General features: G+C 39.1%; 1 protein-coding gene across 1 annotated transcript in view; it reads right to left on the bottom strand.

The window, feature by feature from the left end:
* LIMCH1 (LIM and calponin homology domains 1) overlaps positions 1-15391 on the bottom strand; it is a 111976-nt gene that overhangs the window by 66114 nt on the left and 30471 nt on the right. The window contains 3 exon segments of the mRNA XM_026847119.1: positions 3525-3635; positions 6681-6711; positions 10017-10123. Coding sequence (XP_026702920.1) covers positions 3525-3533 — 9 coding nt within the window. The 5' untranslated portion in view covers positions 3534-3635; positions 6681-6711; positions 10017-10123.

Genomic DNA, 15391 nt, shown 5'->3' with positions numbered 1-15391 from the left:
GAATCATTTGAATATTAATTCCTAATTAAGAAGCACCCCCTGCTTACCACTAGCTGGAGCACAATGGCTATGTTGAGCACAGCTCCTACTGTCCCTGACTGCTAAGGTTTTACCCATTACTAGTATCATCAATGAGAAGATCAATCAAGGACATCACAGTACGTTATGGCAGGCCACCTCCACAAGAAAGCGGGTTTGCTTGAGAAGTGATGGAAGGAGGAGAGCCCTGCAGTAACAGACCAAAATTTCTGTGCTGGAAAAGAGGGAGGATCAAAGCAAGACAGAGAGATCAGACCCAACGGCCTGCAGACTTTTCAGGAAGAAGGCTTAATTAGAGCCACTCACTATTACTCTGCCAAAATACCACATTAAGGGCAGCGGCAAAGGTCACCTAAGGCCATGCTAAACTGTGGTAATGTCATTAAGTAACCTCACTGCAAATTGAAGTGAAAGTATTTTCTAAAACCAAATAAAATACACCTAACAAAGTCGTAATTGAATCCTATGTAATTTCCTTCCCCAGTCCTGCTTAGTGAAATAAAATACTGATAGAAACACTAGACAACAAAGATCTGTCTCCCTGAAATCTGCATGAATTACACACATTCAAGTATAAATCTAAAAATCTTATCAAAATCCCGTTTGTGACATGACCCAAAAAATCTTTTTAAAAATCCAAAAATCCCCTCATCCCTTCATACCAACCAGTTATTCTCAATCCTCAGGCACACTTCCATTTTCCTAAATTACTGTATTTGAATGATACAGAACTACTCAGCAGCTACAGGGACTTAAACTTGGACAAAAAGCCCCATCCTGCATTCACTATCTTCCAGAGTTTGAAAACAGTCCAACTGTGAACTAATGAGTTCTGCAGACTCTACTTTCAAAGGCCTGTTGATGTTAATTTTGCATGCCGCTCACCAGGAATTAGGAGGCAGGCACCAGGATGGGATCCTAGACTTCTGTAAACATGTTCTTTACAGCCTTCCCCCTGGCAAAGCTACTCTCTCAGCCCAACACTGTCTCACAGACGGGTATTTGTCCTGCCTTGAACAAACGTCATCTCCCAAATGTTACATCAGTGGGGAAGTAGTTATCTGCGGGACTGATAACACTGTGACATGACACACAACAGCACATTAGTCTTTCATATTATCTAATTCAAAACGCAGTATGTTACCAAGTGGCAGTAAAAGTGTGATTGCCAAATAAAAGATGTGTTTCTCCAGGAAGTCCCACCCACTAATTATAATCAAAAAGACATGGATATTTTGTCATTGGGAATTTCTAGTTTAAAAGCAAAGAAAAATGTGTACCCAAATAGTTAAAGAAATTAAAAACAGAGTAGCATAAATAAAATTAGAAATGAATAGGCCTTTCAGCATGAGAAGTAGAAAAAGATAAATCCAAGACAACTTACATCCGAGCTATCTTTTGGTTTGCTTATTAAAAAAGGAGGGCAGAGAGAATTTATAACAGAAAAAACTAAACCAGACTGAATGTAAGGTTGATTTAATTATTAAATTCTGTGGGAAAAAAATGCCAGTAAGAATGTGATAAAGTGTCTTTTCATCACTCAAGCTCAGCTATAAAGAACATTAGACTGTTGCACAGCATGATTAACATGCTCTATTTTACAACAAATCTTCTTCAAACACAGTAACAGACAAGCCCACAATTGCCAGTGGGAAATACTGCAGGGGTACAGGAGTAGGGAGGTGACCTTAAAATAAGTTGCCAAATGGCCCTCATAACAGCATCACCTAAACTAGACTTTTCAGGACTGCAAAGTGCTCCATTTTTACATTAAAGGAATATATAGCTTTCAACTTTTATGAGGTCTCTACTCTGCTCCCAGCTCCACCATCTGTAACAAATCAAGTCCCAGCCTCTTGCTTTTGTCTTCAACCTGCAGCACTGCCCTGCACTGCCCAGCCAGGTGCTCCATGATCATCTGCTCCCTGGAGAACACTGCCTTTCGGTCCCAGTCTACTTCATCCCACTAAAGGGCTCAAAAGAGACCTCCAAAATGCTCTGGTGATTAGTTTGATGGGTAAACATCACCTGGAAAAAAGGAGGAGCCTTGTGCTGTGAGATTAAACATAAAAAATAAACCACAATACCATGCAAGCACTAACATTATAACAACCTGCACTTTGGGAATTTTTCTGCACTGGTTCCCTTGTCCATCTTTGTTTCACCTTTCAGACTCTTTGGAGTGGGAACTGATCCTTCCCTGCAAGTTCTATCTGGAAACAACTCAAGTATTAACTTCACTTCTTTATTGCTTAGGCTCAGTCATATCACTCATGAGTGGCAAAGTCTGGAGTGATTACTGCAGGTCATTTCAAACAAAGACCAAAATAAATCTCTACAGAGAATCAGGATATTCTCTTTTCCTCTCCATTTCCACTTCCTCGTTCACAGGAACTGGGCTCACAAACAGGGATTTTGCCTGTCTAGCTAAGGCTCTCTGGTCACACTAGGGTGTAGGAACTGCTAGCAGTCAGCCAAGTAAGTATTTCTTTCTCTCCAGTGGCAATCCGGTACTGGCCCTCTGAAATCCCAGAATTAAGAGCTGCAGCTGGTGCAGATGCAGTAGTACAGAGCTCAAGGAGAGTAAAGAGCAAAAAGTCTCTCATGGTCCCCAAACCACATTGCCTGTGGTGGCTCGGCTGTTATTTGAGACGGCGAGGGAATAGCAGGCATGAAGGTCTCTGGGCTGGAGAACATATCTGCATGGCTTTTCATGAGCAGTATGTCCAACACCTGCAATGCTAGCACCAGGTGCTGCCATCTTCTTATATGTCTGTTCTTTGCTCCTTCCATCCCCAATAAATGCATGCTTGAATATCTCTGCTAACCATTACTGAGGTTAAGTGTCTCATGTTCAGGGCATACTGGAACGCTCAACCAAAAGGCCCCAAACCACTCTACAGCAATCACAACTTTTCCTTTCCAACAAAGCTCAGCTCATCATAAACCTCCAAATAGGATTTCAGCCAGAATTCAGAGCTCGGCAAAACACAGATTCATCATAACTGTGTCCTTGGTGAAATATAATCTCCTCCTTCTATCCTTCAGCTTTATTTAGATACTTTGGTTTGATGCTTTATGTTGCAACTGAAAAACAAGAGCTGCACATGAGACTGAATGTTTTAAAGAATAAAAATCTATGCTCTTGTGAGCCCTGACACCTTATTTTTGAGTCTCAGCTCTTCTAGCTGAAACCGTGTCATAAATTAAAATAATTCAAACGAAAACATATGGAAATGAAGATGACAGAACCATGTGACAGTTCTAAAGCCCTGCTTGACATCATGTGCTGCATCACTGCTATCACCACAAAGCTGGCTGCTAAAGAAAGTTGTGTTCATGACTTGGTAGTCAGAAGCATTTTAGAAGAAGTTTACTAAGTAATTTCTACTTCAGCCCCCCACTTCTCTCAGCAACAAACAGGTTATTTATGGGAATAATAATCAGAATATAATTTCCATTCCCAAAACATAGCAAAAAGATACCTTTCTCATTTGTGCCAGCAAACCTTCAAACTCCTTCAGGTTCAGGGTTGATCCACTATATGATGTGCAGTTGTTTGCCACTTTCCCTAGCCAATAAATGGTGACTAATACCTGCAGAAGTTAATAAGAATTAATTGAAGCCATCTACACAGTCACTTAGCTAAATTTACTTCCCCTCAGCATCTCTTATCTATTCTAAACTGCACATCAGCACAAGATTTTGTTATAAATCAGAACTGAAAGGGAAGTATCTGTCAGTGGTTAAACATAAATACATCGGGTAACTATGAAAATTTAAACAGTGCTACAGAATGGGTAACAACACATTATCTTCCTGATATTTTTATTAAAAAATGAAACTGTTGCATCTGCCTAGAAAATAAACAGCAAAAATAAATCTGAATAGGAAAACCAGGCAAGATATTTGAAACTGTCTAAAGACACACTTATAAATATATCTGTTTGTAAATCTGATAGGAAAAGAATCACTAAAGAGTACTAATACTGATGGTCATTAATTAAATCCATTACGACTAATGGAATAAATAAAACATCTGAAATATGTGCTTGCCTATTTCAAGGACAGAAAAGGTAGTTTCATTTTTAATCATCTTAATATAATTAACCAGATGACATGGGAACATTTACTTCCAGGCTTCTGCCATCTTAAGAAATACTTAGCCCAAGATTAATCAAAAGCCATGAGCATCTGGTTGTTTTTATCAGACTAAAGCAGAAAGAGTTAGTGGCTTCATTCAAGTTCTGACTTGATGCCTCTCTGCAACTCAAAAGTCACTTCAAAACTATCAGAAAAAAGCCAAGAACTGTTCTTGCAAATGTTTATATACCCTCTCACTCCTTTAGGTAGCAAAGAAATCTGATCTGACACTGCTGGTGTTGCACTTGTTTTAGGAAAGGAGAAATTAAGATGCTTGGGATGGTCAAAATCCAACACTTCCAAAAATGCAGATATTTGTATCATGCAAGGAAAGCAGAGTCCTCCTCTGCACCCACATATATCTCCACTGAAAGCAGTGTCTTTAATGGTACCTGTGCAGCAATTTGGACTGGAAACTGATTGTCAAAGGCAATTCAGTTCAGTGTTTTGCACTGGTTAAAATTGCCAAAGCATCCCCTCAGAACTTAAGGCTTTTTCTCATTATTTCAGCATATGTCGTGACATTGCAAAGTATTTAACTGCAGAACAAACAGGAAATATTTTGATGTGGAGAAGATGTGCAATCAGTAATACATAATAACTGCTATTACCTGTCTCAAAAAAGTTAAATAAACTGAAATACAGTATTTTATGTTTTGATGGAACAGGGCTGTATAATTCATACTATACAGTGAACTAAAGAAAATAGGACTAGGAGAAATCCCAAGGGAGTGTTGGGGACAGACATCTACGTCAGACTTTTTGTCCCTAAAACACGCACCCACATTCCTTCAGTGCTTCCTCCTCAGTCATACATGCTAGACTACTGATTAGCTTTTTCTCATCAACTTTCTCTGAAGTCCCCACTTTTCATTTAAGTGTGATGTCCAAAATCACACACAGCACTCCAGCTGAGGCCCTGCCAGAAAAGGATATGACATGTGTGATACAGATCCCCTGTTTCAAAACAACCGTGGTGCATAATGTAAAATATATTCTATTTATACATAAAATATTTTATAACAGTTTTTACTTCCCTTTGGTTTATAAATAATATACATGCCATGAAATAACTGGAAAACATTTTAAATGAAGTTCAGAATTTTTCCCCTTGTTTTCAAAATTACATCCAAATTGATACTACTGTGCTGAGGGAAGGGAGGTAGTTCTGCCAATTCTGATTTTTGTTGGTCTTGAAACAACCTTTATCTGAGCTGTTTTCCTTCAGCTAGTACTACTCAACAAATTTATGTAAAAAATTCTTAAGGCACATGTTCTCAAGTTAAGTGAAAACACTTGCAAATACAGTATTCCTAGCAACCAGGAAACTGTCCAATTCATTTTGCCATTCAGTTCTCTGATGAAGGTTGTGGTATTTTTATTTATTTCTGCTAGCATTTGATCACTTTCTCTCTTTTTCCTTTCTTGATTTTCTTGATCCACTTTTTTTTTTTTTTCCCCCCCAATAATGTCACATTTGCAAGCAATTCTGACTGGCCGCCAGCCAAGGTTGCAGGATCATGCACCTGGAAAGCATATATTGCCTACAAGCACACTGTGGAGGATACTTTTGAAACTTTACCTTTAAAACAATACAACTGTACAAAAATATTTAGTCGGTGCCCACAAGAGTGCTAAAATGCCAAAGCTGGACTCCTCCCCTACAACTGTGTGTGCTGGATGCAGAAGACACTACTCTAATGATGATGGGAAAGGCATAATGAAATAATTGGGGGAGGGGGGTGGGGTGGTTTTTGTGTTTTTTATTATTTTTTACCTGCAGTCACTATTACTGGCTTGCGAAGTTATTAGGAAAAGGTTTTGGCATTTCCTAGCAGTTTACAGGGGTGTGAGCCAAATATAAAATTGAATTTATAGCAGTTTACAGCTGACTAAGGACAGACAGCTTGCTAGGCTATAGGAGAATAACTAACTCTGAGACCAGCAAAGTTTAGCCATTTCCTTTTCCACTTAACAATTATAGGATCCATTACCATTGCCATTACTTTAACAAGAAATTGAAGTTAAATGGAATTAGCTGTTCTGATGAAACACTCATTTCTTTGGAAGAACAATGAGAAAGAGAGCAAATCTGATAGTAAAGACTTGCATCCAGAACTAATGATAATTTTGTTTCATTTTAAATACTTTATGCAAATGTACTTTATGCCTATATATTACTGAAAGGCTACAAAAGCATAGCTTCAGGGGAGAGTCAGACCATTCCCATGAAAACCACAATGGAGAACACAGAGATCATGTTATTTATCCCTTATCTAAGAAGGGACAAACATTCTTCATTTTATTTCTATTGTAAGCCTGCTTTGCTATAGCAGCTCTACCTAAATTTCCAGTAGAACCTGGTTAGGTTTGTATTCAGAAGAACTTTTCAGCAATACTCACCTGTACCAGTTTTTATTGACATAATTCTTGCTCAGGCCAAATACAGGATTAACCAGACAAAAAAAAACCCACAACCCCCCAAGTGATATACTTACATTTTTCAGCTTCCTACTATAGTCAATGTTCCTGGTTGCACACACACAAAAAAAAAAAAAAAAAAAAACACACTTTCCAAGAGCGTGTATGCAGCAGATCACGTTTTCCCTACCAAAAGCCTGTAGAATGCTTCTGCTGGCTGGAAACACATAAAAGCTAAGAAGATGTAGTTCACACATTCATTTATTCATAACGTGGGAGTATTTTGTCACCATTACTTCAATCATTAAATTAGAATTCTGGAAGTACAAAAAGAAAATGTGTTTATAATGGTCCCACAGTAAAGCAGGAAACTGCCAGAAATATTTCCTTTAAACAGAGTTGCCGATTTCTTCAAAAAAGACGACCAAAGTCCTCACTACTAAAATGCGTTTTGCAGTAATCCAACGGTCAGATTCTGTTCTGTGATAAATTATGCAACCCATACAGATTCTGGAAGCAACTGAACATGCATAGGAGACTGAGGAAATCGTCAGCAAACATTAAGGAAACAGAGCAGCTCCTTTTGTGGAAACAAGCATCACAAAGGACAAACGGGTGAAGCAACAAAGATCCTGCCACTTTCAACAGAACCTGCTGTGGAAAATATATTTAGTTTTAGAACGTATACTTGAGCACTCAGACTTAACATTGGCATCTTTCTCAATTTATTTTTTCACCAATGTTCATGAAAGGGTGGAAGTTTTATGTTAGAAACAACAAAGCACAAAGTTTGTGCAAACATAAAAATTTCAAATATCAGCAAAGAAACCATTAAAAGAATGGAGGAAATGTGCATCACATTTAGGTGTGGAAGAATAAATAAGACTACTTCAGGTTTAGTAGAGATTGTCTCCTGATTATTTATAATGAAATTGCCTTCTACTATAACAGTAAGTCCACTCCAGCATTAAGGGTTACCTGACAAAAACAAAAATAAATGTACTTAAATCTGTGAGAACAACAAAGCCTAAATATAGGCAACATTAAAACAAAGTATTTTTGATAACATCTTTTTTAAGCCAAAATTTCATCCACCAATACCCACATACTAAGAAAAATAAAACAGTCCTATTTTTTTTCTTAATAAAATAGCAGTGGAAAAGAGTATTGTTTAACAAGTCAGGAAGAAATTCTTTACAGCATTAGCTCATAACTTTTATAAGCTGAATGATCCAAAAAAAATAGATCTAATTCATACATCAATTAACATCTGTATGAAAAAAATTGGTTAAAAATGTTATCTTAATCACGTGCAAAAATGTCATATTCACTGTTTACCACAGAACAAATACCATTTTTACCATGTCTAAAAAATAACCCAAAAGTCTTCAAAGAGGGAAAAAATAAATAAATCACCTTCATGCTTTGGGAACTAGCTAGCAGAAGACAGTCTTGAACATATTTCTCTACAACAGTCATGGACTTGGCTTGTACACCTCAACTCAGTTACTCAGCGTGAATTTGGACAGTGCTAGGAAAACATTTGGCTCATTTCCACAGCTGCTTTCTCTGAAGAGTTGATGGGAAAAAAAAAAAATCCATGCCAGTGAGACACTTCTCATCTATCTAGCACCATATTCAGTGGAGGGCCAAGCCAGATCCACAGAGTTTATTACTCCTGGTTGAATTTGCTTACGTGCTGGACAGCTCTCCTTGGGAGCTCCGTGCTAGCCCCACTCTCAACCTGCCTCCTCCAAGATACTCCCCCATCCTCAACCCCAAAAGACCAAGGTTCTTATCTGAAAGATCCTTTATCTCAGGTTTCATATGGAGATTATGGTTTTATGTAGAGATTAGGGAGTGTTCTGCGAGTCTCTCCAGCCACTCATTATCATGTTTTTACAGGATGTCGAGAAGAAACACTTTCATCTCAATATTATCAGATTTAGAAGAAGTTACACAGCCCCCTCCCACTAGTATGTACAGGCAATAAGAACCTAATATTAGAGCCAGAAACTTGGAAAAGAGCAAAAAGTGGGAGACTATTCCTTAAAACAAGGAAAGTGGCCAATTCGATTTTCAAACCTTTGAATTTTCCCAGACAATGCTTGAACACCATGAAAACTTGCCCAGCTTCCACTGCCAGAGAGGGAAAAAAAATAGAATGCTGCTGAAATTTAGTAAATTGTTTCCATATACTTTTCTAAAACGGCTATGTCTGACCAGTATTTCATTAGTGATCTTTTTGGCCAAATGAAACAAGGCCATTCAACCAACTCAGCAGTATTTGCTTCTCTGCAGAGCAATAACTTTTTAATATTACACATGATAGACCCCAAAATTTCAGGAAAACTTCTAAATAACACCAATTACAATTTTTACTGAATTTATGGAAGTGTGGGGTGCTCTTGCTTTTGAGGGATAGGGACCTTAATTGTCATTAGTATAAATGAGAGAAAAACACAGTTTGACTGCTTCTGTCCCTCTAGTCCATGATGACAGTCTTTCCTGAAAGGGACAACAGTTCTTATTTAAGACCTCAATGTATGACTACATGGACACTGATTCAAGCCTGCTCCGTGTGACCTTAGGCAAGTCAGTAAATCTTTCTGTGCCAGTTTCACATCCGTATTTTAAATCACTCTGTGGGGTGGAATCCTGAAAGTACAAACATTAGAGTCTAAGCACCTAGTATTCTTTGCAGTGACGCATGTGCACATATCACAGCTAAAAAGCTGTTGATTAAAAGGAGATTAAAAAAAAAAATCACCCCACAAAAAAACTCAAACTAGTTACTAGGAAGGAGAACCTCTTAATATGCTTATGATAATTTGTGTGGTAGTAGGTGTGTGGCATTGGTGAAAAAGCATCTAAAGTGTGGCATTTCCAGTCCCCACAGTTCATACAGACATCCTCAGCCCAAATAGCATGTCCCAACCCATAGCTCTTGTTAGAAAATAAACAGACTATGCTCCTGTCTGCACCTTGTGAAGTCTGAGAGGCCTATAAATGTCCTGTAACACATCTTCAAAACAGTTTAATCTGAAATAACAGAGCTGTGATTTTTTTTTCCCCAGCCTACATAGTTCATTAGTTGGACAGACAAAAAAGAATGCCATCAATTTAGACTCAGGAAAGCCCCTAAGTCCCACAGAAACTCATTGCTTAACTAAAACAGTATTTTAAAAGAGCTGTGGTTGATCTCTCTGGGAAAAATAACAGCCCTTAGAGAAAGCCTGTTGAAGGGAACAATGTATTCTTCCCAGCACTGAAGCCTTCCCAAACCTCAGCTTCCTATTTGCTTTATACAAATGACAGTTCTATAGACTTTCTGCTCATCCTTAAATATTTACTGTTGCATCACACGCATCTGAGGTTGTAACATGTTAATCACAAACTGCTGTTGTACTTACTTGAGGGTTACTCTGTTTGATGTGTCCTGCAGATCACCAGGATCAAAAAGCTGAGATTCTTTAAGCCCCAGCTCTTTGCAGCCTCTTAAGAATAAGATGATATTATCCTGAAAAGAGACAAAAACCCCCAAAACAAAACAAAAAACTTTTAACTCTTCTTTACTGAAAAAAATAACCCTACTGAACCAATCTCTCCCTAACTCAGTAACAGCTCACAAACAGCCATATCATTAGCTAAATGAAGAACAAGACATTTCCAGTCATATAATTTCAGAAGTCAGTATACATTTTGTTTGAAAACTAGATAAATATGAACCCTTTTTTAAAGATAATTGTAATAAACTTGTTGACTTTTCTCTTTCCAAACCCTAATGTTGGGAACTTCTTTAACTGAAAAAGCCCTGCTAATTTCCCCACCTACTTCTGTAGGCTGCCAACACAACTTCAGCATGTTACTGGCAGAAAAGGCTGGATTTCTGAAGGGAGCAGCAAGGGTAGATGTGAAACAGCCCACCCCCATTTAAGCAAGCAGTTTCTTCAGAAAGCATTTTGCACATTGATATGAACAAGCCAGCTACTCCTAGTTAACACAGCTGGTCTCCTGCCTCTCCAACCTTAACCAGCCAGATGCCACTGGAAAAAGGTAGGTGCCTTCTCCCCAAATAAAATGCTTGAAGCTACACTTTATGTGACCACTGTCTGCAACAAGAAACAGCACCAATTTTATAACACTTTATGGAGGATTTACACTTTTCAGAGTGTAAAAAATAAAAATCAGTAACTAAGAGAGAATAAGCACAAACGGATATAAGCCTCATTCAAACCAAATACCAGTGATGACACATGGGTTTGCATTGAATTAAATCTGTATGCATGCATATACATTTAATATAGGTTTTATACTTACACATATGCACGTACTCTGCCCCCCTTTTATAAAACCAGTGAATCTTTCTTAACGCAGATAAATCTTGAAGGTCAGTAGAGAACAAGTTTTTAGATGTACGTTTAGATATATGTTGCTAGATCAACAACTGCAATGGAAGATGTATGGACAAGAAAAGATATACAGCTCAGTATTCTCTGAGGCCTCTCATCTCAAACCTTCAACTGGAGGTATGCTGCCATGTGAAGAGTTTGAGAGGAACAGAACCACAACATGTGCCACGGATCTCCATTTTTGTAAAAAACAGGAATCAGGGAAGCCTGGGCAGAGTTCAGTTCTTACCCACCCTGCATGACAGAGCAGGATTTGCTAGTAGGGCTCTCCCCACATCTGCTCCCGGGCTTTTGTTTGGGTGGCACGGCCACAGCTCGGTGAAAGCAGCCCTGTTTATTCTGTCGGGGCGCAGCAATCAGCATGCTAATCGCTGCAACTCTCTGCATGCCAACACTCTTGCACACAAAGCTCGCTGTCACCAGCCACACCACAAAAAAATACGGACTTGGAAATTTAGAGGAGTCCAAATCTCCCTTTCTTCCCTGGCTGAAACTTAACAGCTCTGGAGGGGAGCCAAGGGGAAAGGAACAGCAGTAGAGAGAGCAGAGAGCCCATAACCCAGAGAGAGAGCATCATTCATGGCATGAAAAGATGCTTGTAAAATTCTCCATCTGGCTACTGTTTGCATTATAATTTTTCCAACTGCATTGTGAATAACTCTTGTGTCTAGTCTTTGATGGAGGACAGCTCTGGTCACTTCTAAACGGTGGGTGGAGCAATGTGTAAGACTAATAAAAATGCAAAAGCATTAAAAAAAAGTTCCTAACAGTATTTCCTAACAAAAATATACAGGACATACAGGACACAGTAACCTAATAGGTTTAGAAAACAATCAAAGGAGAGTGAACTCCAAAGATAACGAATTGTACCCATCTTTATGCCAAAAGTTCCCATCCAAGTTATGACAAACAGTAACAAAGCCATTTGGCAGCCATCTAGTTTGGAAACTCGGTTCTTCTGTTGATGGACAAATGCCCACTTCTCAAAAAAAACAGTGTCACTACTCTATGCCTGTTTTCATACATGCTTTTTTTTGATGGTCATCATAAGAATAACGTTTGCCAACAGTCACTAACAATATCACCCAAACAGTTTCTCAGAAACTTGGTATCTTGTATGGGCATGAGTTATCACACATGCCAATGAGATGCAATCAGTGAGTACTGAAAGAAGTTATTGCTTTTGTTAACAATCTCATAGTTTTTATTTCCCAATGTCCCTAAAAATGGCAATGTGTTTAAAAGGATTTTAAAAAAAGCCAAAGAAATTGTTTTCAAGTGACAGATAATCAGAGAAACCTGCCTAGGCTGCCTATCCCCAAGCCAAAAATGTATCTCATACTACTGCAAAACTAAACATTTCCTAGTTTGCACCAGTACCGTTGAAATTAGTATTTGTTAGTTCTGTTGAGACACTGGAGAACAACACTCCTAAGCCACTAAAAGGAGAAAGGAGTCTTATCATTAAAACCCAGCTCACAGCAAAGCTTTCCCTCAGGATTACTACACCCTGGATTGGCCAAGTCCTGGTTTCTTCAGTTCTCAGAAAATTCTACTTACAATTTTTGAGAGAAATTATACCTCCATATCTGTTAGCTGTAACTACACATTTTCTGTAAGTCATCTATTTGAAAGTGCCACTCTTTGTTACTGTTGAAGAAACTAAAAAAGAAAAAAATGGGTTTCTAAGCAACAACGCGTATGAGACATCATTACTTTAAATAAATGACTGAAAACACACACCTAATGTGCATGCCCAGCTCCTTACAACTTGGCAGAGTTAAATAGGTCACGCAAATGGGTCACACTGCAACGGCAAGGATCGCAGTGCGGCCAGCTGCCGGGCCTCAGCTAACAGGGTGGTATCTCTTACAGTGCTCTCAGAAGACACGTGACCAGAATACAGACCCTCTGGCAGCCCCTACAGGTCACAAACACATTTTTTTCAATACATTAAATGGAGATGATAGTGCCTTTCTATGAGCAGTTACTTGCTGCAGTTGCAGAGTTGGAATAGATGGAGGACTGGTCACTTGGTCAGCACGTCATTTCATACAGTCCTAGAGGACCTGCAACTGGCTCATGCTGGCTCCTCTTGGTTTTAGTCCACATCACTATTCAATCATAAATCTTCCAGTTTCCGTCCTTCAGACACCCAGAGGAAGAGTGAGCTTACAGGTTACAGTCTAAATTTCTTTTGCAAATTGTATCTATTTTTTACCTATAAATATAGATATTTACAGATATATATACATCTATAACCTATAGGTACCTATAGAATTTTATCTATGCTTTATCTATAAAATGACATAAACTCTAAACAGGCTGCTTACAGAAGACAAATGCTTCAGTGTGGTGACAGACAGATGACACAAGCACAGGATACGCTGATTGGTTAAACCCCAATCCTTTTCTGCTTGTCTAAGCAGAGTGCTGACAGTTACTGTTAGATCAGCACTATAAGCAAAGTAATTTACTTGTAAATATTACAAATGCAAAAATTATTGATGTAAATGTTTTGCTATACTGAATTTCAGAACTGAAAAATTAACCAATTCACAAAACACTACGAACTCTCAGGCAAAGACAGCCATGAACTAGCAAGAAGAGCTGGGGAAGAGCAGGGATGGTCAAACAGGGGTGTGGGGCACTGACTCTCTGAGAACTGAGTCAGAAGGATGCATGGGAAGGAAGGGGAAAGTTGCTCCTGCTCTCACAACTGCATTTCAACACCATCATCTTTTCATCCTTTCTGGTGTGCCACCTGACAGACTCACCTTCACAAAATCACTTTGCCAGGACAACCACCTGCAGTTAATGTAGAGAGAACGGGAGGCAGAGGGGCTACACCTCCATAAAAGTGGAGGGAGAGAGGTAGAAGTAATACACTGCTCACTCGTAATCTTTTTTTCCCCCCCTGTTTTTAAGACTGATAACCCGTGTGTTATAAATATGAAAAAATGTTCACTGCATAGCATTAAGTATTTTTCCTTGCACACGAAGAGGAGCACAAAATCCTGAACCCTGTAAAAAAAACCCACAGAATTTGGCAGTTGTGCGGGACAGACACCCTGGAAAGCCACTGCAAATTCGCACAGTAGCACTGCCAACACAGAAGATAGTTCAAGCTAGCGAGAATCAAATATTCACAGCAGGCAAATTCTCTCCATAGGATCTGCTGATCAGATGCAATGGCAAACAGCTTGAATTTGGCCCACTTCCATTCCTTTCATCTGTCACAATAGTATACAAAATATTCTCACTGTATCCACGCTGCAAATCAGACCTGCAGCTTATCACTGCAGAACCATCGTTTGTCAGATGTGCTACTGCATGGCCTGGATGAGATACACAGATAAACTTGGGAAAAACAAAAGCAAGCCAAGCTGTATGTCTGCACAGAGTGCTGAGTAAAATGACAAGTGTGCGCCGCTTCTGCAAGTTGGAGATATTATTAGCTGCCAGCAGCACTGTGCTGTTTTGCAGGACAGCTGCAGACAAACAGGTGGCCTTTTTCATTTCTGGAATGATGAAATTTTCTCTGTTCCAGAATAAATTGAAAGATTTCTTAAAATATATGTATATCCATATATATCTCCCCAAACTGTTTTCTGAGCAACTTCCAGTATAGGCTCTTAAAAGCCTTTCGTTTACTTTCCACGTTTCTTCCTAATTCCCTCATTTTTCCGTTTTATATAAATAATTAGTGGTGATAATTTATTTCTATAAAAGCAATGGATCTCGACTGATTCACAAGGAGATGGAAATGAAACACTGAAATATTCAGTTCAAGTCCACCAGGAAAGAACTTTTATGAGAAAGGCTAGGAACTTTACATATATATACACACACACACACACACACACACACACGCATATATATTTTACTATTTATCTAATATACTTTACCGTATGTTTTACTCTCTATATATGTTTTACTCTATGTTTTACTCTCTTTATATACGTTTCTTTTTCTCTATATATTTTACTGTTTATACAGTATGCTTTAGTGTATACACAGTAAAACTACACTTCACAGAACATTTGTTTTCCATGGCAGACCCCAGATCAGTAGATTTGGAAGGAACTCGATCACAGTCAGGACACATTCATTTAGAAATGTAGGCTGCTTAGTCTCCAGGCGATGAAGGATGACAGCACACCGGACCTGAAGGCAAGCCCCACCAGAAGAGTAAGGGCAGGCAAGGCTGGGCACACCCCAAAAGGATTCCGGCACACGACAGCCTCACCTGCTGAAAATTAAGCGCTACGTGGGGAAAAGCAGGAGAGCGGCCCCGGGACCAGGGAGGGAGAGCAGGACTTACCAGCCCGTCAGCGGCGCGGTGCCCGCCGCCAGCCGCAGGCCCTGCGGAGCGG

Source organism: Athene cunicularia (assembly GCF_003259725.1).
Source record: "Athene cunicularia isolate RWA chromosome 4 unlocalized genomic scaffold, athCun1 chr4_part1, whole genome shotgun sequence".
NCBI lineage: Eukaryota > Metazoa > Chordata > Aves > Strigiformes > Strigidae > Athene > Athene cunicularia.
This window is presented reverse-complemented; position numbering and strand designations above follow the sequence as displayed.